Genomic DNA, 25679 nt, shown 5'->3' on the forward strand with positions numbered 1-25679 from the left:
CGGCCCGGCCCCGCTCCGGCCGCTCGGCGGGCAGGCCCCGCTCTGCAGCCGCGCGACGGCCCGGCGCGCTCCCGCGCATTGTCCCTCACCGCTCCGCGGGCCCCTTCCCTCGCTCCTCTCGCGCCGCCACCCCCGGCCCCTTCTTCCCCCTCCTCCTCCTCCTCCCCGCCGCCCACGCGCGGAGGCGGCGGCCGCCCTGACCCCCCGGGCGGGACGCGCTCAGGCAGCGCCGCGCGTCCCGCCCCGTTCACAGCGGCGGCTCCTTCCTTTCTTCCTTCTTTCTTTCTTTTCTGTTTTCTCCCCCCGCCCCCGCCAAATAATGTCAATACGGAGGGCAGCGCGGCGGCGGCGCGGCCGGCACTCACCGCGCTCATGGAGCCGCGCGGCCGCGGCGCGCACAATATGGCAGCGGGGGGATGTGTCAGGGCGCAGCAGCTGCTGCTCCCTGCGCAGCGGCGGCGGCGGCGGCGCCTCCCTCCCCGCCTCCCCATAGCAACGAGGCGCCCGAGCCGCCAGCCCGCCTCCCGCCGCGGCCTCTCCGCCCTCCGCCGCCCGGCCCGGCCCGGCCCCGCGGCGAGGGCGGGGAGCCGCCCGCGCCCCATGGCCGCGGGGCCCGCGAGCCGCCCCGCTGCCCCGCCGCGCGGCCCTGGCCTCCGTGGGSCCCGCGACACCAGCCCTCTGTGGGGCACGTCCTGCTGCGGTGGGAGCTGCGGCCCTGCCCTGCGCTGGGGTCCTCCCATGGGCCCCACAGCACATCCCGCCATGGGGGCCATGGCGCATCCCGCCATGGGGCTGCAGCCATCGCGGCACGGGGCCCGCGACGCGCGTGGGGCCGAGGCCGTCCCGCCACGGAGGCGGTTTGTGAGCATCCCTGGTGCCCCCGGCACATGACGCCGGGCGAGCCCCTTCCTGGAAAAGCACTATCTGACGGGAGAGGAGCCGTGCCCGGAGCGCGTGCCGTGCCGCGCGGAGCGCCCAGCACACCGGGATTCTGGCCCCGCCAGTCAGGGAGACCAACCTGCTGGGAAAACAACAACAAAAAGAGTATTTCCAGTAAAGTCACATAAGCGTTTCCCCAAAAGTACAGAAACAGCACATTTAAAAATGTAAATCCTCTTTCAAGTTTTACTTCCTTTTTCCCTCGTCTTGCCGATCCACAATTGCCTGTGTATTTACTTGTATTTTCTCTTTTTTTTTTCCACCAAAGAACATTTTTCACAGAATGAAGGACTTTCTTTTCCAAGAGATTAAATCTGCTTTATTTTTTTTCTTGTCCACTTGACAAAGAATAGGGATCCCGGCTGTAAAGACCACACGCCACTGTGTTTGCTCTGTGTTGTACTGCATTGTATCCACTCGTGCCTTCAGCTTTAAGCTTTTCAGGGCAAGAATTTTGCTGTTTGTTTAAGCAGAGTTTACAGTGCTGGGTACACTTACACTTTTATAACATAATAATAGGATCTGGGAACTCATTCTCAGAAAACAGGAAGAAATTTGGCATTCCACATCCAATCTGGCATTCACTAAAAAAAAGAAAGTTTATCCATCCTCCACAAGGTTTCCTTGCTTTCTGAAGGACACTTGGCTTTCATCTGCTTCTGATGCACTGCAGTATTTTTATTTAGAAGGTAATACAGGAATGTATTTCAAGGAAAGTCTCCTGCTCCACATTAGTTGAAACGAGTATCTCAATTTGAAATACTTTGACATTCGGAGAATAACCTCTTGGGTTGTTTTCAGTGTGAGGATGAATCAGGTCCAGGATTATAACAGACAGAGAACATTTTCTCTCAAGGAGCCAAGATCAAATCCAGCTGCACTGAGGCTCAGTCCAACCAGCAGCATATATAGATTTTTTCCGCTGTGTCATAAAGCAGGACCAGATTCAGAAACAAAGTTCAACTACACGCTTTTGGCCAGAGTAACTGGCTAGGATTTCAGAAACTTTTATTTTGACCCTATCTAATTTCCACTGATTGAATTAATTATGATTCATTTTATCCATTTTTTACAGGTTCAGAAGTTATCTGGGACCTCTCTACCCTCTTAACACACAGTGGAAGTGCACTTACATTAATTATGTATTGCTAAACCCATCTAACATTCAAGGCACCTTTTATTCCAAACCCATAAAAAATAGAACTGGAGCTGCTGATACCGACAAAACTTTGCCAGGAACGGGATCTTTTGCCTAAATTACTGGTCCTGCACAGTCCAAGAAATTATGCACTGCAATTTGAGAACAAAAAAAGAGGTCCAAAAGGTTAGGAGTCCAAAGCAGAGGACTGGTATAAAGCACAAGCTATTATTGAGTTAGTAATTTAAATCAAGGAGATTGGGTGAGTTGGGTGCTTGGGTGAGTTGGGTGCTTGGGTTGTAGCTGAAGTAATCCTTACCAGCATTTCTGCAGACTGATGCATTTCTCCACTGTCTCCAATTGACGTCATGACATCATGTGTGGTAAAAGACCCATTTAAGAAATAAAAAAGGGGGTTCTGTGAAACAGAGAGGCAAACACACTGAAACAGAAGGCATGACATGTACTTCATAGTGCAGCTCTGGTTACAGCAGGTCRGTGCATTTCTCCTAGCAGACCTGTGCTGTGGCCCTGTTTGCAGTACAGGCAGGATTTGCACCTATTCTCACTCCCCTGACACAGGGTATCTTTTGTCCTCATTCCTGATTGTTGTTTGTCTTTTTACATCTAGGGTRTGGATTTGCCTTTTATCCAGCTTCTTGGCTACCTTCAAGAAAGCAAACCCTTTGCACTCAAAAACTTTCATATCCCCTTGCTTTCAATATGTTCCACGAAAGCTCTGTGGCTCCAGGAGAATGGGCCACTGGCAGGGGCAGCCGTTCTCRCCTACTTGTTGCTTGATTACATTTAAGTCCTGACCTTTATAGCCAAGCTGCCCACAGACATTACCCTTCACAAATACAAGCAAACTTCAGCAGGAACTTATGCCCTCTCAGGTCTTTTATTTTATCGGTAGAAAAAAATGTATAAAACAAAAACATAAACCTGAAAGAAAAAAACAGAAAGTGCCTTGAACTGAAGTGACAGCCCCCTCATGGAAACATTTACAAAAACACTTGTACTTTGGATTTCCATTTGGTTAAAAAAAAAAGGTGAAAATGAAATATGTCTACAAGGGGCTGCAGTGGAGATGCTTGGAAAGGGGCAGGCAAGTAAACATTGGCCTAGGTCTGCTCAGAAAGGCTTCGGCTTTCTGCTTCCAATGATATTCAACCCAATATTTGGCCACTTCTGTATCTTCTAATAACGTATATTACGGTTGCATTTCTGCAGCAGCTGATGTGTGCAGTGCTGTGGCATCCAGCGTTGACCCAGTTCTGGCACTCCTGGTATTTGCCAGGCTATCTGCCTGTGTCCGTACTGGCTCCGGAAGCCGGTCAGTACCAAACTCAACAGGCATCAGGATGCCCAAGGACTCTGGGCAGCTGCTGCATGACTGAGGAGTAAGTGTTTGTTCCCTTGTTTGGTTTTAGCTCTGAGTTTGATCTCTGCCTCCTTACAATGGTCCAGTTTGCCTGCTAAACCCCGCACAGTATTTGTGAGAGCAAGAGGGAACAGATGCTGGAAGGCTGGGAGCAACAATATCAAACAGAGCCAAGGCCACCTGGGTCATTCTGCAGCTCAGTTACCCACCTTTGAGAACCTGAGGAGCCAAAGCTCAGAAGATGCCGGACTGTTTCATGCAAAATCCCCAAAAGCTGCTTGCCTAGAAATTTTAGACCAAAGGTATTAAAGCATTGTTCCCTGGAGCTTGTCTTCAGCAGATTAAGCCTAAGAGGTGTTCCTTTTGGGGGGCCGAAGGAGCTATGGAGAAGAGGGACTGCAGARGCTGAGTGGGGAAGCCCCAGGAGATGCCCTCTACCGTCCCTCATTCGCTTGTCCCTTGCCGCAGCTCCAGCCCAGCACCAAGGCAGCCCAGCAGGGACTGCTGCTGCCTGCTGGCCCTGCTCCAGGGCACTGCTCGAACGCGCTGCCCGCCCAAGGACAAGTCACGTCCGCGTTGCCAAGGCCTCTCATCGCTGCAGCTCCCCCTTCCAGGTTCCTGCACAGCTTCTGCCATCACGGGCGAGCCACCCTTGCAGCCTCCGGGCACAATCACACCTCTCATTAGCTTGGCTCCACCACAGGCAGCGAAGCTTGAGGGGAGAGAAAAAAAAAAAAAAAAAAAGTTTAGTTTTCTCTAGACAGAAAATGGGCCTTTCCACCTCTCCCACGTCAAGTTCCCAGTCCAGACCTTCTCCCCTAACTTCATCTGAAGCGTTGTTGGTAGATGGCATGTGTGTATCCTGGGATAGGAATTTTCCTAGGTAGAGCAGGCCATCATCGGGCCTCATCACACATGGGAACTGGTTCAGGTGGGATAAATCATCTTCCGTAAGCAGAGGGCAGGACTGAAATGGGGAGCAGGTCCCCGCTGGTGTGTGTGCCGAGGCACTGCGCACACCCTGAGCCCCAGCGGGGCCAGCAGGGTGGGCCAGGGAGACGCGGGCCGTGGCAGGGCAGAGCTCGGCCAGCGCGGGGCCGAGCGACACACACGAGCCTGGCAGGCCGCCAGGAGAGCGGCACAAACATGAACGCAGTCACAGGCCTCAAAGATGCYTTTCTTGCACAGGGCCGTGGCAACCTGCTCAGTGCAGCGGTCSGGGCGCTTGTGGCACAGAAATGGTGACTTGGCAGCCCCGTGTGCTGCCATCGAGGGCCTGCCAGGCTGAAGCTTCTCGTAAGCCCAGCAAATCCTTGCAGTCTGGAGCAGGGTACAAAGGAGCAGCTGATCATGGCACATGGCAGAGCTGGCTCTCGTTTGGGCCCGGCTTGGCTCTGGGCTCAGGTCTGCAAGGCTGTTGGGCTGTCAGTCCAGGTGCCAAATGTGGAGGCAAGCTGCTCTCTGAGGGATGGGGCTAATCCTGAGATTTGACAGTATCCATGTCCAGCGAAGGAAACACTGTCCCAGGAGASCTGCACAGAAGAGAAGGCAGCAGGACACAGGAATATCTGTGACCTAGGAGTACAGAGAGCTGGAAAGGGCAAGAAGGGAGCTCCTAAAAAGCACTGGGACTAATATTAGCAGTGCAGTGACATGGCCATGCAATACCAGAGCAGGCAGAGAGCCCAAGCGCTAAGATTTCTGGAACAGGAATGAACTCTCAGCCCAGGTTTGTACTGCCTCAGCGCTTTGCATCATGAAACCACAGGCCCTTTGATGCCAGTGAAGTCCAACCAGTACAGCATTTTGTGGGAAGGCAGCAAAAGAAGAGCTTGTCAGGTTAGACCGCCTAGGAACAGTGTTGCCTCCTCCAAAGCAGCAAAGCAAATGGGCATTSTCAGGATGTGGCTAGACTTTGTTCCTGCCCAGAGATTTACATCCCTTCTTGCTGGGAGAGAAATGCTGGTCCAGCAGCATTTGGATACCTGCTTCTTCTAGAGCTTAGATTTGCATTGATGACTCGTTTGAAGTAGGAACTTCAAAGGGACTTGCTATTTTTCCAGGTTGGCACGTCAGTCTACTTCGCAAGCAGAAAGTCATTGTGTGGGAGCTATTTTTGTCTGTGAGTGTCTCCTGGTTTGCTCTCCTGCTGCCACACCAGCATTTCTCCGATCTCCTACTTGCCCAAGAGAGGGCCTCCTTGTAGTTGGATATGCTCTCTCCTTTCCCTCCTTACAAGTACTTCCTAAGACTGAAGATCTGTCAACATCTTTTGAGATCCAGTCTTCACCTCTGAAGATCTCTGAAGCTCAGACAGTCAAGTGACTATAAGAAGTTTTAGGGGCAATATTCTCTGCTAAAATTAATAATTAGATGCTTTACCAATGATACAAGCAGAGGCAACATACATCTGGAAAGACATTCAGTGCTGATTTGGTGTTTGCTCCTCCTGCACTGCATGTTGCATGGCCAAGAACTTAAAAACACGTATGAAGGCACCATGAAAACATTAAGATTCTATAACATTAGATAACTTGTTAGCTTTGTAATCAGCTTCAGCTTAGGTATCTAGATTAGAAAGAGTTTGCCATTATTGCCACACTGGGAAGCACTTGTGGTGGGAACAGAGATTATACTTGCATTTGGTTCTTTGGTTTAGCTTTTCCTAGTTTAGCAAATGCTGCAAGCCTACACCAGTTTGAGGGTGGTTCTACTGAAACACAGTGAAGATTTTGCCAGTTTACCTATGGCACTTAAGGACATGACTTTATACTTAATCAGAGGTAAGTTTATCTGTACACTTTCTGCATTCCACAATGGATGAGTAAAAGTGGCATTTACACTATTGGAGGGAATTTTGCATTTAAGAGCTAACTTACCTCCATCTCCTTATGGGAAACAAAAGCACTTTGCAGAAAATAGTAGCAATTTCCTAAATAAGACCAAGTCAATTGTTTCTGTTGTGCACAAACAGAAAGATTCATGCATTATAGTGATAGCCCACCATGTAATCTGCCAGGCTGAATTACCCAGAGATACTTTGTTTTGAAAGGAGTGCAGAAATCCTGCAGATTTAATTGCCAATAAATCAGCATGACCTCCACTCCCTGACACTTTTTTTTTTTTTTTTAATTTTACAATGATCTTTTCAAGCAGAAAATGAAGAGACTGTTTTTTACAGTGCGTGCCTACTGCCTTTTGTGAGATAAGAGCAATGACACACAGGCAGGTTCCTCCATTAAAAGCCATACTAGATAATGAARAACTCTATCAATGGTGTGTTCTATTTGCTTTCTGGTTATTTCACCTTGTATTATTGTGGTATCTTTTTGCTATGATTAGCAGAGTACTTACTTGTTTAACTATYATCTTCCCGCTTGCTGTGTCCGTGTATTCTTCAGTATTTGGATTTATTTGTGGTTCATTTTTTATGGTGTTTAAAATTTTAAGGTGGATGTCAATAGTCCAAGTTCAGATATTGAGTTAAATATCTTATGAGGTATTCTACAGCTTAAAGAGCTTGAGTATTTCTAAGGAAAAAGGATTATTATTTTCAGTGCAAAATGCTTATTATGCTGCCTCTCATTAACAATACTTTTATGGTTCTACAGTATTATTAAAAATGAAATGTATGATTTAAAAGCCAAATGAAAACAGAAAGCTGCCCTCTAGCCTTACTGCGTGTAAGAAACCTTACTCTGCATATCAGCCTGTATTTAGCCTACCTTTAATCCAGTCATCTTCCAGAGAACTCAAGTGCTTAACTTCAGCAGGCTGGCTGAAAGCAGCAGGTCATTATAATCTTCTCTTGTAGACAGGTAAGTTGCCAAAGGGAAGCACCTGATCATTGGTCATGGGCATTCAGTATCTCTGAAATAATCTCAGAAAGAATGGTAGTGGATATGTTGATTTTTCAGACAGAAAATAAAGTGGGGTGGCACCTCTGGGGGCTCTCACAGCAGCAAGGACAGAGCAGCAGACATCGGTGCATAGAATTAAGTGGTATCTTAGCAGTCCTTGATGCTGGATAGTCTAGCACTTGTCAAAAGATTCTTGTGGGAATTTGTTTTGGAGACGTGCTCTGGTAATGAGCACTGTCTGGACCTGGAGATGTGACCACTGCCATCTGTGTGACCAGCACAGGGAAAGCTGCACCGTATCCTCCATTCCCAGAGGAAGCTGTGCCATGATCGCTTCGCACAAGAGGAGCTCAGGATGGTCTGTGAAGTTCTTGTACAAGGCAAGCAGTAACAGCTGATTTGGCACTTGCAAAGCAAGTCTTGATTAACTTTTCAAGCAAGCTCAGAAAAATCACTCTCACATAGATGGTATTTTATTACTAAGCTAGAATCCTCTTCCAGTGAAAGATTTTGAATAAGCTCTCTGGCTGGAAATAATATTATAAAAATATTGATAAAACATTGTGYGTCTGGTTGCTATATTGGCACTGACAGCCAAAGCTTTTTTTTTTTCTTTGCCAGCTAATGAACTCTAAAATTCTGACACATGAACCACGTGTCTGGGTGCTGGCATGGCCCCTGTTAACTGTTTGAGTGGCTGATGTGTAGACATGAAAGAGACACCAGGTAGATAAATATATCAGCTTGTGACCTTGTCATCATCCAGAGCATAAAAAGCACAGGAGAAAAGGGTAATTTGACTCCTTTAGTACTTGGACAAAAAAGTAACTCACTTTTTTATCACCTGACCACGATGTGCTGGAAGGGGCAACTGTTTTGAGACTCTCAGCCACGGAACCAAGCTCTTGTTCACCTCAGTGCTCTGTCATTGGGTATAATCTCATGGCTGAGAACAAGAGAAGATGGATGAGGCCCTGGAAAATATTCATGAACTCCAATGCCCTGTTGATTACTGTGCTATTTGGAGAGGGGAAAAAAAAAAAAAAAAAGACCATCCAACTCCAGCTGGCATATTTCTCTGTGGCAATCATGAAGATGTTTTTCAGTTGATTAAGACTCAGCAAAATCGTGTAGGATTTTGTCTGGTGGATGTATTCAAGTACTCGTGGCATTCAGCAAAGCTTCTGCCACTAGTGGGCCTGGGTGACTACAGAAAGCTTTGGGGGCACATCTGCAATACCCATCAGGGTTTTATGAAGGTTTGAATTCACTTCCCTATCAGAGCACCAACCACCGCCCTGTCAACATTAAACATATTGATCGCCTATCTGCTGGTACCCGAGGTAGCCATGGCAATAACGACGTCTTTGGGGGCTCGAGCACAGACCTCGGCACAGGCGGACGCGTTGTGCCGGGGAGCAGCCCTGCAACGCTCGAGTAGCTTCCCCAGCTGAGCAGCTTTGGCCCGAGCAGCAGCTGGTGCCGGCCCAGCCTCGGGGTCCCCATACGGCGCCGATGCCGGCAGCACAAACATCGCCCAGGCACTTGTCACCATGGCAGCCCTGCGTGGGCGCCGGACGGGAGCTCCCTAGGGATAGCTCTGGATGCGAGGGAGAATTTACAGGTTGTTAAAATATCAGATAAAATGGTGGTTACAGCGTGTGCACAAAGGCATACACCTAGATGGATCTCGATCCCCATTTGAGGCTGGTTTTTAGTTAACAAAAAAAATGGAAACCCAGTAATGTTACCAAAGTGCGCTCTGCMTATCCTTTCCAATTCAGGACTCTTAAGAAAAGTGCAAAGATCTGAACCGCAGTGAAGTGACACTGTCTGTAATCAAAATGTTTATCACAGGCTATTATACTCAACAAGCCATTTCTGAATTTGTAGTAGCATTGGTCATCATTCAAAAGTAGTTCATAACTTTATCAGAAGAYATTTTCTCTATACTCAAAATAGCTAAGCTGATGTCACAGATCTGCACATCTGATCTATCTGTGTACCCCTGAATACGTAGGACATCTGTGTCCTACGTATTCAGGGACATCCTCACATTAGGCTTCCAGAAAAGCTATAAATTACTGATTTTATTCTACTTCTAAAGGTTTTTTTTTTTTGAAGGTTTAGATCACTGCATTATATATATATGTGTGTCCATATATAAAAATGTGCGTTTTTATGAAAAGGTATGTGCACATATGAAAAGGTAAAACGTAAAATTATGTAAATACTACATATAAATCCACTCTATTATAGGTGTGCATAGAACCAACAAARAAAGGGAGTTACATTTAAGTTATAGCAGTATTTAGAATTACAGCAAGGTGAAGAACAGTGAGAAATGGCTGGGCTCARTTACAGTAATTCTGATTTGAATAAGCTTTGTCTGATTTTGTGGGCACCTTGTTTGGTTCAGGATGACAGAATTCATGACAGAATTGCCAGAGTCATTCTTCCCTCTCCATATCTGGTGATAATTTCTCTCACCGAGGGCACAAAGTCAAAAATACCTTTGCACGATTACCTGCCATGCACAGCAGGGACCAGAGCTGAAGTGGGGGGACCTTCTCAGCCCCTGCCAGGGACGCAGGAGGGAGCAGAAGGGAGTTCAAGGTCTCTATCCCCAGCCCAGGAGCAGTTGCTGTAAACCCACCAGACCTCACCTGCAAAGAGGTGCCCTCGAAGCTCTGGAAACCGAGATCATGGTGCTCTTGGTCAGGTTGCAGAGTGTTGAAGGGAGCCCATTAGAGCAGCCACACTCAAGCCAAGCAGACAAGAAGCTTCCTGCATGTGGCTTGTTGAGGCTGCCTGTGTGCCACCACCCCGACAGCAACATCTGTGCAACAGCTGACGGGAATCTCTGCCTGGAAAAACTCCAGCTCAACAAGGAACATGTGCATTCAGGCACCTGTAYGCCAGGAACTTGCTGCAGAGCCGAGAATCTCTTTGTTCTCGTTTCACACAGGCACAAAACACGAGGTGTGGGCAGAAGCGCGTGGCTCGTCCTCCTTGCAGGCTCCGAGGACTGCAGCCGGCCAGGTGCCTGGGGCGCTGCAGGCACCGTGTCCCACCACTTCACTACGGTGCCGGCTTCTCTCGCCCATGTACAGAGGAACATGAGGCTTTCAGGCCATGGGTCAACTTTCTTCTGCAAAATGAAGCGACAAGACTGATGAAATCAAATGCCAATGGCTGTTAGTGCTTCAGGTTACCTTGGTGTACTTGACATCCATTCCAACTTTGAAGCCCTCAGTGCACTAGAGGGGAAAAAAAATCTTAGACAAACTCAGATGACAGAAATTAGATTCTTAATGAACTAGTTATCATGAGAAACAAAAAATGGCGTTTAATTCCCTCTGAACTCTGAACTGAATTCCCCCTTGCTCAAATCATATTTGACCTAGAAAGTTAGAACCATGTTATCAAACAAAAATTATTCCACTGATGCCTGTGAGGTTATGTGAAATTAGGATTTTGGCTCTGCCAATGAATTGTGATAAAGCATAGAAACTTCAGGCCCTTACYTAGAGGTTCATTTGCTTGTTTCAGGAACCCATAAAAGGCACATTAAACAGTATATTTTGCATAACTATCAACCAAAATTCTTTGTAGGTAGCAGTGATGGTAGGTCAACACTAAGGGAAGAGTTGAAACAAGGGAAGAGTGCAAGCATGGAGGATCCAGCTGGGCAACTGGACTGCATAGCCTTGATCATGCCCCTCCTTTTTGGAAACCAGTAGCAATAAGCCTGCTTGAAACGGGAAAGCGGATCTGGACCTGGTTCATGTGACTGAACTCTGCAGAATAAAGGTGAATTGTTTGCTGAGCCAGTGCTCTCACACACTAGCTGGTACAGATAACGAAGTTTTAAGGGTAGGAAAAAAGTGTGGGTTGAAAAGCTGAAAGACTCCCCAAACACTTTGCCAAACCTTTCTAAACCACCAGACCTCACAGCTTTGCACCATCAACATTTATTGCCCAGGTGCTTTGCAAGCTGTGGCTCTGRAGTTCGCTAATTCAGAATGGTAGCAAAATACAGGAGGAGAAGGGATACTTTTTTCTATTAATATTATTTGCAGCCTTACTAGGACATAGCAACCTGCTTAGATGGAGATTCATAACAGCAAATAGCCAACTTGGTGTGTACACTTCTACACTTCGTTTCAAATGTAAAAAATAAATCTTTCTATTAATTCAGTTAGAATATTTTTTTAAAACCTTTTTACCCCTCCTCTCAGTGACTTTTGAAAGATAAATCATTATAGTTTCAGTAGAAAAGCTGATCTGCTTAGGAAAGAGCTGCAGAGCCATTCTTTGCAAAGTAGGATTCAAAATGAGGCCAAATAAGAAGTGTGTCCCTTCTGAGAAGATTACATAAATGAAATGAGTTTAATACAGGGAAYAGTTAAAAAGGAAAGGGAGTTTCTTGTGCTAAATATTTATCCCTCCATCTTAATCACTGTAAAAGGTAATCAAGTAATCAATAGCACCACACTTGCATATGCTACTTTGCTCTCTGATTTCTGTGTCAGTTTTACACGAGGAAGGAAGGGAATAATATCACTAYAGTCAACCTCCCAGTCAACTTCCAAAGAAATGTGTAGCCATCTCTTGGTGAGAATAAGACCAGTCAGCTACTGAGCTGGCTGCTTCTGAGGTGCCCCGTCARAACCATTTTTATTATCATACCAAATGTTTCTTTCTGACTCACAAGTCAGTTGCAGCCGTATTCATTGGTTTCCACAGCTATCCCAAAGCAAACGCCCCAACAGGCAGGTTTGGAAGCTGCTGGGAGCCAGCAACTATTTCAGGATGGTTCCAATTTGGGGAAGGAGGAGATAAATTTGCTACTTAGCCCAGGGTTACAGAGAGTTTGGAAGCATGTGCAAAGCCCTGCCCATCCTGCATCATTTTTCAGGATGATGCAAAACAAGACGAAGTTTTCATGGAATAAAGTGTACAGGAAAATGAAGCCATGGTGTGCCATAAAAACATAATGGCTTGTGTGAAGCCATGAATAGTATTTTACAACATTGGAACTAGACATAATAGTAGATTTCATCAAGTTATGTAATTATTGTATTGGTGTTTGTTGCAGCCTACTTGCAAGAGAGTATTTTGCATTTTCATTGGGATCAGCCAGCCTAGCTAAGCTAGCAGGAATTGCATGAGTCACCGCTGGACTGCAAAACCACAGTGTGAGTGATGTTCTAACCTTACGTGAAGGGCAGCATTGCAAAATGACATTAAAAAAGGTTTTCTTTTTTTAGGAAATAYCTGAAGCTACATTGTTGCTGATGAGATATAAGTAAATTATATATGCATGAAAAAATCTATGCATATATATATATGAACTCATGTAAGCAGTGAGAGGACCGTCTGTTAAGAAAGAAGCTGATGAGATACAAGGCTAATCCTGGCTAACAGTGTGACACCCTTCCTTGTTACTGCTGCCAATTCCAACATCATGGTACCACACCAAGGGTCACGGGAGCAATAAGCTTTTCAGTCCAAAGCAGCAAGGCTCCTGGAGGCCCTGGGGCTGGGTGTGAGCAACCAGGCTGCAGGTCTGGTTTCCCCTCCTGGGCCAGAAGGGCCAGTTTTGGCTGATCAAGTGTTTCATCTCCATTGAGGTCAYGAGAAGGATTTATATTTGTCAGCCACATAGCTGTCTGCCAGCTTCCTATACCCACTTCTGCCACCGCTTACGAAATTAAAGAGCTCAGATCTATTACTGCAATAAGCAATATCAAAATGTCAATAGCAGCAACGTGCATCAAGCCTGATTTCAGCCCACAGTACACTAGTGTATWATAGCAGCACTATCCCCACATAATCTAACCAGTAGCATCAGCATTTCAAGTGCAACAGTAAAATATCAGAGTATTTTGAAAAAAATGAATAAAATAAAGCGTACCTCAATATAAGTTAGCTGGTTTCCCCTTCCTTGAGTAAATAATTTATGAATCCAAGACACTGAATCTGCAGGCAAATGGAAACTTTGAAATTGGACTCAGTGAAACAGAACTTAGTCCCTGGTGTAAATTAGCTCTATTTTGTATATCCAGAGAATAGCAAGTTAGTGCAAGCCTCAGGAACCTGTGACTTTGTGATCACTATTAGAATTATAGAATCCTTAAGGTTGGAAGGGACCTCAGAGGTCATCTAGTCCAACCCCCCTGCTCACACACGGTCACCTAGAGCACATGGCACAGGGCTGCGTCCAAGCGGGTTCTAAAGATCTCCAGAGAAGGAGACTCCACAACCTCCCTGGGCAGCCTGTTCCAGGGCTCTGGCACCCTCACTGTCAAGATTTTTTTCCTTAAGTTCCGGTAGAATTTTGGGGCTTCAGTTGGTGTCCGTGTTTACCTGTTGTCTGGTTACCACAGGGTACAACATCCTTGTTTTTGTTTCTTCTGAAGTCTCCTGCAGTCTTTTCTCACATCTGGTTCTGCCGCATGCCGACTGTCAGTGTGCAGCAAGCTGCAGGAGACAGAAAGGGTGAGTTGAGGGTTTGCTGAATTGCAGCACAGCAAAAGAAGGGCTCATTTAAGAACTTTGTAAAGTACAACGAAGGCCAGCAGGAGCCCTAGAACACCTCCCTCACTGCCTTTCATTAAATTTTACTACTAAAACAAAGCTCAGCTCTTAATCACATTTAAAAATAATGTTTCGGACTTCAGAAAGCCCMTTTTTCCTTTCAGTCACATGAACGTAAAACCCCTCTGTCCAAGCCAGGTTCAAGCTGCTCGGGTGAAAAACTCAATCAAGTGTCAGAGCAGGACTTCAAAACTCATCCTCAGAGGACCATGGGCTCTAAACAACAGGGCTCAAGGGTGACCTGCTTGCTGGCGKCTTCTCCATCTTTTGAAGCTTCTTAGAACTGAATGCAATGAAGAGCTTCGCAGCAAACCTGGCAGGACTATGGCCACTCAGAGAGGCTGAAGACAAGTCATAACTTCAATTTGGGTCAGTTCTGGTACAGACTTTTATCATGCAACTGCTGTAAAACACAGTCTGAAGAGTGCAGAGGCGAGAGGGGTTGCCTTTAGAGGCAGTGGGCTCAGCTGGACAAAAGCCCTGGGGGGACCATGAGCCCCAGATTCACATTTCCCATCCCCGGGCTGTGTCACAGGGCGAAGGGCTATAGTGCACAGGGCTATAGCAGCTGCCCTGGCAATCAGGCAAAGAGCAGATGCCACAGGTCACCAGCTGCCAGAAGAACACAGGCTGGGACCCCACGGAACATGCCCAACCAGCACCCAACACTGGTCTGCAAAACACTTCCACCAACACAGCTCTGGTGTYCTCCAGCAGCCCCTACTGCTGGCCCCTGCCTTGGGGCAGGGCTGCTTGCACTAACCAAGAAAACCTCATCTTTCTGCTCATGGTAGGATTAAAAAGCTCCTTGTAGATCCTCTTGTTTATCTTGATTTCTCTCTATTTTCAGATATGTTTTCACAGTTGCTAAGCCAAATCTCACTYACATTTACGACAATACAGACCTCTAATCTCTATCAATCAACAGCAGCAAATTCAGATTTTCATTTTGAAAGCAGCATTTAAGCCACAACCAGAGAAATGCTAACACTTCTCTACCACCCTTGGTGGGTGTCAGTTACACAGCAGTTTCTTGAGGAATACAAGATCCTTTTAAACACATTCTTCAGACATTTGCTAAATTACGTGTTAATGGAGGTTATGCATTTTCAGCAACTCRGCAACAGCAGCCATGTCTTCTCAACAGTCACTGCAACAAGTGAAACTATTTGCCATGCTTTTACTGATGAGATAATTGGTTTCAACATTGCACAGTGCAGGACATGAGAAATTGCTGCTGTTCCATTACAAAAAAGCCCTCATTCCTGTTTCCATAACAAAAATGAAAGTCATACGTAATGTAATTTGTCAGAATACTATTGCATGCACTATGCCACACAAATCAAACATGGCAAACAACTGATTTGAAGCACCCTTGAGATTCATCACACATTTTGCGTAATGAAAGTGATACTTCTGTAGCTGCCTGTTAAAAACAAACCTTAATCACCTTCTATAATGGCATTCCGGATAAAACCAGAGGAAGAAATTCAATTTGATTCCTTCCAAGACGGATGACAAAGCAGAATTGCGGCTTGCAGGTGCCAGGCACATCTGACCATCAGCTGTTTGCCATTATCAAGTCCAGGGAGCCAGATGAACTCCCGTCGTGTCTCCAGGTTGCAACAGCTRTCACCAACACAGGATTGTTGTGGGGAATTGAAGCTGTGCTGCCCCATGCCACACCTGGCCAGAAAGGAGGTTTCCAGCTGCTTCCTCAGCCTAGTCTCATAGCTACATTGACCAGCTCTGGACTACAACTGTCCCACGGAAAATGCACAGCAGCAGAGGGAAGGAAAGTGGTTTAAAGTTTACTAAGTCAAGACACATGAAATACCCCAGGAAGAAGCCAACCCAGTGCCTTTATTGCCAGGGGTTGCTCCAGGGGTTGTTTTCCTCTGTCCATTTCCTAGATGAATCTCACCCTTCACCTATGCCTTTGACAGTAAAGGTAATGTTGGGGTTTCTCCACTAAATGAGACAAGAGCTGTAAGAAGAGGTTGCATCTGCTATTAAATCAAGAGCTTACGCAAGAAATCATCCTGTGCGGTTCTGAGTGCACAAGGTGTGAAGGAGGGCTTTACAGCAAGGTACTTGAGCTGAATTTCAGCTATGAAAAGAAAACAACTGCACCTGGCCCCAGGGCAGCAGCAATGACCTGTAGGCTGGGCACAAGGGAATTGCCTGAGGCCACCCCAGAGACTCAAGCAGTACATGTTGGGAGAAGACCTCAAGGACAATCTGTGGTGTATGTTTTGCTCATATAGAAAAGACTTATTATTAATAGATCTCTAAAATATCTGAAAGTTTGCCACACCTCGTTACAGGGACAATAATCCCCAAGCTTAAAGTTCTGATGCATTTTTAACTCAAAAGCACTTCTTCAACTATTTCCAGAAATTGAACATCTAACAGTCTTGATGCCAAATATAAAATATTCACACAGGCCACACAGGAAATATATCTCCAAAAGAAACTCTTTATCCATTTCTTTGAACTTGTAAATTTGCATGAATGTTTTATCAGTACAAGAGAAACATGACTGGGCTGGCAGGGGATGCTCCTCTGATCACCGCTAATCCACAGGATGGTGGTTATTGATATATTGGTCAGAGATAACCCTGGCTGAGTGATTTTCACTGAAAATATTTGAATGTATGAACATTTTTACCTGCTAGCTCTCTCTTTCTAGAAAGAGGATGATTCTTGCACTGAGTCAACCCTAAGCTTTAGCTGAGGRCCCACCACTAGCAGGACTTCACAGCAGACACTTCATGGGCAGGCACTAGAAACCCCAAAGTGGACAACGAGAAAACCTCCTAGGCAAAAACAATTTTCTTCTAAGCCATCAGCATGGGTACCTGCCTAGTGTCTAGACTGCAGTTCAACTGATATAACGGGGGATATTTTTTATTGTTCATAAAAATGACCCAACATGTGCTGAGCTCTGATGTGCATGAAACTGCATTTCATTCACTGTGTTAAATGAGTGGCCTTCACATTTCCTTTTATGCCCAGGTGTGGAGGAGGGTCAGTGCAGGAGGTCTTTGCCCGGCAGGCCATGGCAAGCAGGGCCCTTCCTCGTGCTGTTCTTGCAACTAGCATGAGCAAACGCTATCAGGGCGCCGAGCAAAGCGCTGGGACGGCAGCACCACGTATGACCCTTTCAGACATTAAGGCAACCCTGACAGTCTACATTGCCTGCAAAGGCAAGGGCATCTAGGAAAGCACTATCCCCTCCATAGCAATGAACAGCACTTTGTTTTACTTTATTTTTAGCATGGGTCCTCCCCTTCCTCCCCACATCTGAGCTGTCCTGCTCAAGGCAGAGATCCAAACACAACAGTGTCTCCAGCCAAGGGCTGAGCTCCCAATCAGAAAAACAGAGCCTAGATATGACAGGCTACTCTATTTACTAAAAAAAAAAAAAAAAAAAAAAAAAAAAAAAAAAAAAGGAAAAAAGAAACCTATAGTATTCTACAGTGTTCTTGCTTCACACAGCAAGGCAGCCTGCCTCACACTCAGCTCTGATCCACAGCGAGAAGGAACACATGAAATCTCCATAAAACACTGAGACCCTTTTGTGCGTGTTCTCTCTACAAATGTGACCCCCAAACGGGAGCGAGACTTGAATTCAAACTCCTGGCACTGTGGCCTTAACAGTGGGCACTTTTGTACATTCATGCTGCCGCCGCTGTCCTGGGCCCGCGCAGCGCTCAATGACACCCTGTTCCCCGACAATCGGCCTCTTGTGCGCACGAGAGCGCTCTGGCCTGCGCCGAGCCCTTGTCTCTTATGTYCCACAAGGAAGAGAGGAGAAAAGGGAGGAGAGAGAGAGAGAGGAAAAAAAAGACAGATTTCAGTCAAAGGCATTACATTGATAAGGGAGTAATCGGTGCTGCTGCCCGAGGTTTGCACCGTGACAGGGACTGCTCTGAGGCTTCGTTGCTCTGAGGATGGGAACTTGCTGAGCTAGTCAAGCAGCAAAACAACAGCCACAGCTGACAGGACCAACAGAAACTCAACTGGCCTAGGCTCCCACCCACTCTGGAAAGGCCAGTGAAGATTTGTCCTAGGTTTTCAGTGAGGTGACTGAGCTCTGCTTTGGCCAGATGCTCCTGATTATTTTGTCCTTCATTTTTACAAGCACAATTATACTTGGGTTGGGCCAGTGAACCACCAAAGGGAAGGACAACTTGCTTTTTCACCCGACCCTCGCCCACCAATCAAAGTTTCTCCTAGGCTTCAGTTTTCCCTACAAGGCCCCAGCTCAGCTAGCGCATGGATGAGGCCGKGCCGGGCACAGCGATTCCCATAGCAACAGTCTCCTGACCTTGTGGGAAGGCCTGGGCTTTTGCAGACAGATCCCCCAAGTCAGCCTAGCCTTGGGCTAAGCGGCCTCTTTGCTGTTTACACACTTGTRGCTTTATCTCCTACCTCTGAAAAAACAATGGAGAGCCACTAACACATTTGATCTTTCACCCATTAGGAATTCCTTAAAAACAGAGTTAAACACCAAACAGTCAATAAAAGGACTTAGGAGGATGACTAAACTTCTGACAAGGGCAGGTTTGGCAGGTTGAGGTTTGCAGCTATCCTGCAGCCTGTGAAGAGTCCACCCATACTGCGCTTTGCCCAGGTTCATCCTGTAGACCCTCTGCAAGCTCTTGCTTCAACAAAGTGTTGTTGAATAGTTCAGGCATAGAGAATGCCAAAGGCCACACTATATTAGAAAAGAAAGTTATTTTCAGTTGTATTATTTAGGATCAGGTAGCTGCAGTATATATGAAAAACACGAAGCACTGTAGGCAGTTCTTTCTTGCTAAATAGAAGCTGCCAGGAAAGTGGGAGCTCGGACGCTAATGAGTTTTCAATATCTTTGTAGCTAGCAAAGGAAGAAAGATTCCAAAATAGAAACCTCAAAAAGAAAAAGGATTTTGCTCTGCTGTGCTGTCAAGCTTTTCTTTGTTAAAGAAACAAAAGCGAGCAACCAAGAGGGAAATCCTATACATTTCTCAGAGATTTACGTGCATATTAAGTACAAGAAGTCATAGAGCAAGCCCAACACTCTCCAAAATGCAAGAAGGGTCACATGTTCCCCCATTTCCAGTTCCAGTTCCCCCTTTCCACTTATTATGTGCTTATCCAGCAGCTCACCTCTGAAGTGGGAGAAGTGCTGATACTATGAACCGAGAGCCCAACGCCGCTTTCTAAAATGACCTCCCGATGTTTCGCCAGGCTGCTGCTCGCCATCTGCTCAGAGCAACGCACCCATTTTCCCTTGGAAAGGCCAGCCCTAGCTTGGCGGCAGCTCGCGCTGCTGTCACGGGCTTAGCTACAGCTGCGCTTCGCTTGGCTACGCCGGGCCACGCGCGCGCGGCCACAACCGGCTCCTCTGCTTATGGTAATCGACCATCTGCCGTGAGCCAGCGTGCACAGAAGGGAGCTGAGCAGCCCTGGGAAACGGTCCGACACCAAGGCAAAGCTCCCATCCCGCTGCTTCCCGTGGCCCCGGCTCTTGGAGGGAGTGCGATTCCTGGGCTTGCACAAGCACGGCTGCCACAGCGATCGTGCCCCATGGAAACACATGGATGCTTCGGGAGTGACATGCTCCGTGCAGAGCAGGAGGCAGCAGCACCCGGCAATAGCAGCACCCACAACATGCTGCAAAACAAGACAGCTTTATGCCTTGGGATCAGAGCACAGTATTTACTCTTATGGAAAACTGGCCTTATCACCCAGAGTATTTTAACTACGTGATATATACACATATATACAATGTGATATTATACACATAATATGATTTTCAKAATATGATAATTTTTTCATAATATTCTTTTCATAAATATCTTTTCGTAATATGATAGCCAGTTGTAAATGTGAAGGTTAAGATAAAAAAACARAACAAACAACAAATACACACCCCACACGCCCCCAACAACCTCCACTCCGCATTTGTCTGAGATGTGAACAGGTGAATGCCTGGAAGAAGCTCCAGGCTTCACCTGGAGCTTCACCACACCTTYAATGTTAATTTGTCATTTTTTTAATACATCTCCTTTAGAGTGCACAGCTCCTTCCAACCCAGCCTAGCCAATGACTTCTAGTACATATTTCCTTTGGCTCTTCAAAAGAGATTGCTTTTGAATAAATTCTGAAATAAAAAAAAAAGAATCTTAAGAGACATATGCAAGCCGCAGTGACAGAATATGATTTGACTAATTTTCAGAAAAAGCCTAAGGAAGCTCTAGTGAAGACAGTGCAAGGATTCTCACCGAATTCACTGAAAGGAGAATTAAAGCCTGTGAACTCTGAGCATTGGAAGGCAAGACACTTCACATAGCCCTATCTTCAGCAGAGGCTTTGGGTGGAAGACAGTATGACACGATGTCCCTGTCATCCTTGCACCGCTTACCACAGTGCCATGCTCAGTTATTGCAGATTATGGCTCATGGTGAGGCTGCTGGGGAACTTYATGCAAGAGGAACACTGCGAGGCCACAAGTCCAAGGACACTCGCTCACATGCCTCAGGATGCTCCTCTACCTCTGTGTTTAGGAGCATTTATATAGTCTGCCACTGTCATCTCTCAAAACCAAATGCATTGCAATTGCGAAGCACTGTATTTTCACCAACATGCAGGGTTAAGGGTCATATAAACTAGAAGGTACCAAGAAAGATCTGTCAAAATAAATAAAAAAAACACAATAGCAGTGTAAAAGAATGCAGCAGTATTTTTGAGTATGAATTTTTCCAGCTCTGGAAGTGCTTGGGGATTTGCTGCCGCACTTTGGGCTATGGACTGCCTAGATGAAGTGAGGCAAAAAACAGAGCATTAACRGAATTAGTGCCTTGAAAGCACCTCACATGCTTGAGCCAGATGTTTTCTGTGGGATTGATGGGATCACTTTCCTATAGTAATTAGTGGAACAGCTGACATTAACACCGCGAGTGACCCGCTCGCTGCCACCACTGTGAAGCAAAATTAGATTAGCAGCCCCCCACAGGTGTGGGGTGTACCACATAGGTTAAAAGCATACAAAATGCTTAGCCTGATCAAAATAAGCCAAACTGCACCAGAAGGATTACACAGCATTTGGATCAGCCACATGTGGTGAGGATTTGGGAGTGATCACGCAGCCCTGTGGAAGGGCAGCAAGGCATTGATGGAAMCAACTTGTTCCTTGGTAAACCTGGGAATATTTTTTTTTTTCCTATCACTCACAGAGTTCACAGTGATCAGAAACTGTGCATATGCACTGGCTTTCCAAGAGTAACAGATGAAAATAAAGATTGTTTTGCATAAACCAAAAGCCACCTCAGTGGAGAGAKGTTCACTGTAAGAAATTACTTTGGAAAACCTGAAGATCTAACATCTCTCACAGTTTGTTAGTCAGAAGGTAAGGAACCAAATTTCCAATTTTATAACTCTTTAACCCTCATGGTTCAGAGCAAAGCCTGGAAATACGACTCCAACATCCATAAAGGCCTTATTAAAAAAATCCATAAGGAAAATAAAAAGATTCCAAAAAATCTCTTAAACAGTAATTTCTAAGCCATTCTCAAGATTTTATGGGGATCAAGCAAAACTTTTAGCACTTGATTTGCCAGTTCTGCTCAAGCATAAGAGCCAAAGCACAGGAGGGTTAAAAAAAATAAATAACAGCTAAAAAGACAAGTACAATGTTATAGAGCTGGATCCTTTAACTTTTTTAATGCCTAGGTATCTGTCAAAAACAAGTCAACTACATAAAAAGGATAATCAGACGCAGCCACACACTATATATGACTTTTGAGCAGTAAGGATGGGCTTTGTGCTGCCCCATTGGTGCGGGCACCAGCAGGAGCAGCAACCTAGGGCTGCTGCCGAGCACTTGGCAGCCTCAGTCCAAGCCAACCATGAGCATGAAAAGGAGGAGGAGGAATATAATGGAAAGCAAAACAACATGAAAGGGAACAAAAGAGGGGAAAGGGCAGTTTGACTGGGAGACAAGACATAGAAAGCCTAAAGGCAGCCAAGCAAAGCAACCCTGTTCTTTGACTCCTGTTCTTTTAATTAAAAGAATATGTAGCAACCATAATAGATTTCTTATAAATCCTATGTGGCTCTACAAAAACCATAGGACTATAAGCATACAACTCAAGCCATGTTTCTCTGAATATGAATTTATTAGATGATTTCTGGATAGCTTAGGACATCAAAAGATGCATTGCCATGGGGAAAGAAAAGAATCTGCTCAGATTTTCTCGTATCAGAGAAAAACAGAGCCATAGTTGAGTTGCAGGCTGAATTAAGCCATGTTAAATTGCACCCAGCATATCAAGCTGTTCCAATATGCACAGATAAATTAAAACGGTTATTGGGAGTAATTCTTTTCGTTCCCTCTCTGCTCTAGGTAARGTAAACAGCAATCCATAAGCATTCACGCAACCCTGTCCCACATGASAAATGTGACATTGCTTCTAAAAGTCAAGCTGTGAGGCTGCCTCTCGCCCCGGGACACAGCTGGGGCACCTGCTGAAAACTCTGCTTTTTAGCAGATTCACAGATTACAGAAAACCCCCCAATTCCAGTGTGCCCAAATACCATCAAGTGCTGTCGAGCACGTCCTCCTGTCAGGCTTCACTCGCTGCCCATGGGAGTGTCCCTGCCCAGACACAGGAGCATCCCATGGTGTCAGGAGCCTGCAGACACCAATGCACAGCAAGAACAGGTCACCTGCTGTGGGCAAAACGTTCTCTGATCTCTGCTGTGCGTGGAGGGCCCGTTCAAACCCACAGAAACTTCACAAAACCCACAGAGAGCTGGAACTATGCAGTATCACCTACTGAGACACTTAGGTTATTGAAATATTACTTAAACTCTGTCACTATTCAAGTGGGAGAGTCTTTTTCCTTGAATTTCGAAGTAGCAACATAACAGTACTGCAGGGAAAAAATACCCTTGAGTTAACAATGCTGTTCTTTCCTCCAACCCCAGCCATAAGCGGGATTGTTTGGTGCCAGCAGCGATTGCTGTTACTCTAGCCTACCTTTAAGATGGGAGGATTGCAGCAAACACCTTAGGTTTGTATCTGAGCAGAAGCCCCAGTAAAGGCTCTTCTGCTGACCTGCAGCCAGYGCATCCTCTAATCACACAAGAGTCTGTTTAAGTTTCACGCTTAACACTGAGCAGATGGCAATTCTTAGCCAAACCTCTCTGCCAGAAGAGGGATAATATCCCGACCTTCTTAATGAAAGCAGCAGAGACTCAGACATGAATGCTTGTTGCGAGAGGTACCATATAGGGAGATACTGGTGCACAKCACTGCAGCAAGATAAGGGTATGCACATACTTAAAGAATATATGCTATGGCCAGTGGTCTGGACTTGATAACCAAACTGGCTCCCTTCCAATTGTCTGTCTTAATACACCCACCACTTTCGGCCCAAAGTCTTTAGTCAGTGAGTAGCAGGCAAAACGGGCTTGGGCAACCCCCTTTCCAAAGGCCAATGCCATTGAAATCCGGGTAACATCTCTAACACACCAGATAAACATAGGACTAAGGCAGTGTTAAGCCCATTTCTTCTAAATGCTGAAGTAATCAACCTGACCAGACTGTTTATGTCTAAAAATAGCTGCYGAAAACCTGAAAATAGTGTGTCTGGGGAAATAAAAGATCAAGATAAACCTATTTTTTATTATTATTACTGATTATTATTCATATCCTAGCACTGGTGCTTAATATTGACTTGTTCAGATAACACCACTGCTTGTATTAGGTTAGGAAATACTGCAATTYTGCAATTTCTTGCAGGAACATAGGACAAAAATTCCAGACCTCAGAGATGCACAAGTGGGACATCTCTTCATTCAAGCTGAATACAAGCTGTAAAGGTGGATGCTGGTTTTGGAGACTGTGATCCCTCCTAAACTAAGTTTCTTTTATATATAATTCTTTTCCTCCTCCAGTACACAGGGAAGGAAACATCTGTGCTGAGACACAATCCACTTGCATTAAAAGCCCTCTATGCCAACCCAACACCATCATAACAAGTGTTCAGCAGAAGCTATATTGCCATTTGCTGCCACATCCTCTCTCACTGCACTTGCACAGTACCTGCTGTAGAAGCAATCTAAGAAGAAGTAACAAAAATAATGGCTGTAGACCCTCTCACCTACCTCTTTGAGCAGGGAAAACAAACCAAAAGGAGACTTGGAAATGGTTTATCATCTTTTTTTTTTTTAGTACCAATCCTCAAAATCCTCTGGTCCCTGTGCATACCAAGCTGCACAAGAACTTCAGTCAACTGCCATGAATCTACTCAGCTGCCCCAAAGAAGAGAGATTTTAAGTCAACGGGCAGCAGCTGATGCTCTCGTAGGACACAAGAGAGGATGGCAGAAGGGAAAAAGAGGGTAGTGCTTGTTTCTTTTATATGTGATTGGGTATTGGTTTCATGTGTGATTCCAAGTCAGATAATTAATGTAGATATTTGCAGATAAATGGCAAAAAAAAAAAAAAGGAGAAGATATGAGTAAAATCAGGATATGGATAATTCATAGTTTTCTGAATGCATACTTCAAAGCCCTGTTTGAGAGGCTGGAAGTGAACTTCACATTGGTTCTTGCAATGTTTAGAAACTCTTAAGTGTATGTTAATGCAGTGTTCTTGAAATGTTCATGTATAATTGGCAAAAAGTCAACTTARGTAAAAATCCTCAGTATGAAATTTTGTGCTGTGCCTTGAAATCACAAGAAGTCTAGGAATTTTGGCTTTGTGGGCGTAGAGCTGCTCATATTTGCTAGTACATTAATCAAGGTCTCTTAGTTTCCCAGGTCTTGTCCAATATTCCCCTGCTAAAGACAGAAAAAAAATAGAAGAGCATTTTGGACCAGTTCATCCCCTTCATCAAAAAAGCAGAATCCAAGCTGCTGGTGAAGAATAAAAGGAAAGAAATGCTAATGTTGCTTCAGAAGTCAGGGACATGGGAGCATTACAGCAGCTGAACAAGGTGTAGCTTAACAATATGTGCAGAGTAAAGCAAGGGTCTCCAATGTGTGCATCTGTCTTTGAAATAGGCCCAAAAATACACTTTTGAATCACTAAATCCATACAATCATCTAGACTATTTTCCTGCTGTGAAAGGATGGGTAGGAGTGTCTAGACCCTAAGAGGCAAAGCCTATTGATTCCTGGTGGCATCCATCCCCATGGAGCCATGTACATTCAGTTTAGCATCCTCAGCTCATTCCAGTCTCCAGCTGTGCTGTATGAGACTGCTGATAGTCCTACCCAGAACAAAGTGCAACTATTATACAGTAATGGAAAACAGACTATTTTTTTTGGAATCACCTCTTCTGATGCATGATCCAGTAGATCTTCTCCAAAAGCCTTTTAGACAGTGTATTCATAAATCTAGCAATGAAAACAAAGCAAAAGGTTAAGCATTTAATCAAGTCCCAGTCTGCATGTACCTGTAAGGACGTACAAGGCAGGGAGAGTCTGCTTCTGAGCACAGTGAGGGGAAAAGTGATGTGCACCCCAAGCACAGCATGAGAAACATTAATGCCAAAACAAAAGGAGTCACATTTACTATACCTGCCAGAGGGTGAAGACATGTCATGTTTGGCTTGTTTCTGAACTAATGCTCTTAGAGAACAACAAAACTGTCACTTGGAGATGAGTCTGCATTGGTGGGATCATCAAAAGGCAGAGATTGGGACACCCGTATGAAAACTCTGTAGTCTGTTTTTGGACAAAGCCACTTAACAACA

General features: G+C 45.5%; 1 protein-coding gene across 1 annotated transcript; it reads right to left on the reverse strand.

Annotated features, from left to right (window-relative positions):
- Window positions 1-3331: 3331 nt before the first annotated feature.
- On the reverse strand, window positions 3332-13753 carry LOC112954793. Its single transcript, XM_026048040.1, has 4 exons — window positions 13694-13753; window positions 13242-13306; window positions 9988-10472; window positions 3332-4173 (listed from the first exon to the last, which is right to left on the reverse strand). The coding sequence occupies exons 3-4, from the start codon at window positions 10440-10442 to the stop codon at window positions 3906-3908; spliced, it is 723 nt and encodes a 240-aa protein (XP_025903825.1). The 5' UTR covers window positions 10443-10472; window positions 13242-13306; window positions 13694-13753; the 3' UTR covers window positions 3332-3905.
- Between the last annotated feature and the right edge of the window lie 11926 nt (window positions 13754-25679).

This window comes from Nothoprocta perdicaria, unplaced genomic scaffold, assembly GCF_003342845.1.
Source record: "Nothoprocta perdicaria isolate Ctin4 unplaced genomic scaffold, notPer1 scaffold_51, whole genome shotgun sequence".
Classification (NCBI taxonomy): Eukaryota; Metazoa; Chordata; class Aves; order Tinamiformes; family Tinamidae; genus Nothoprocta; species Nothoprocta perdicaria.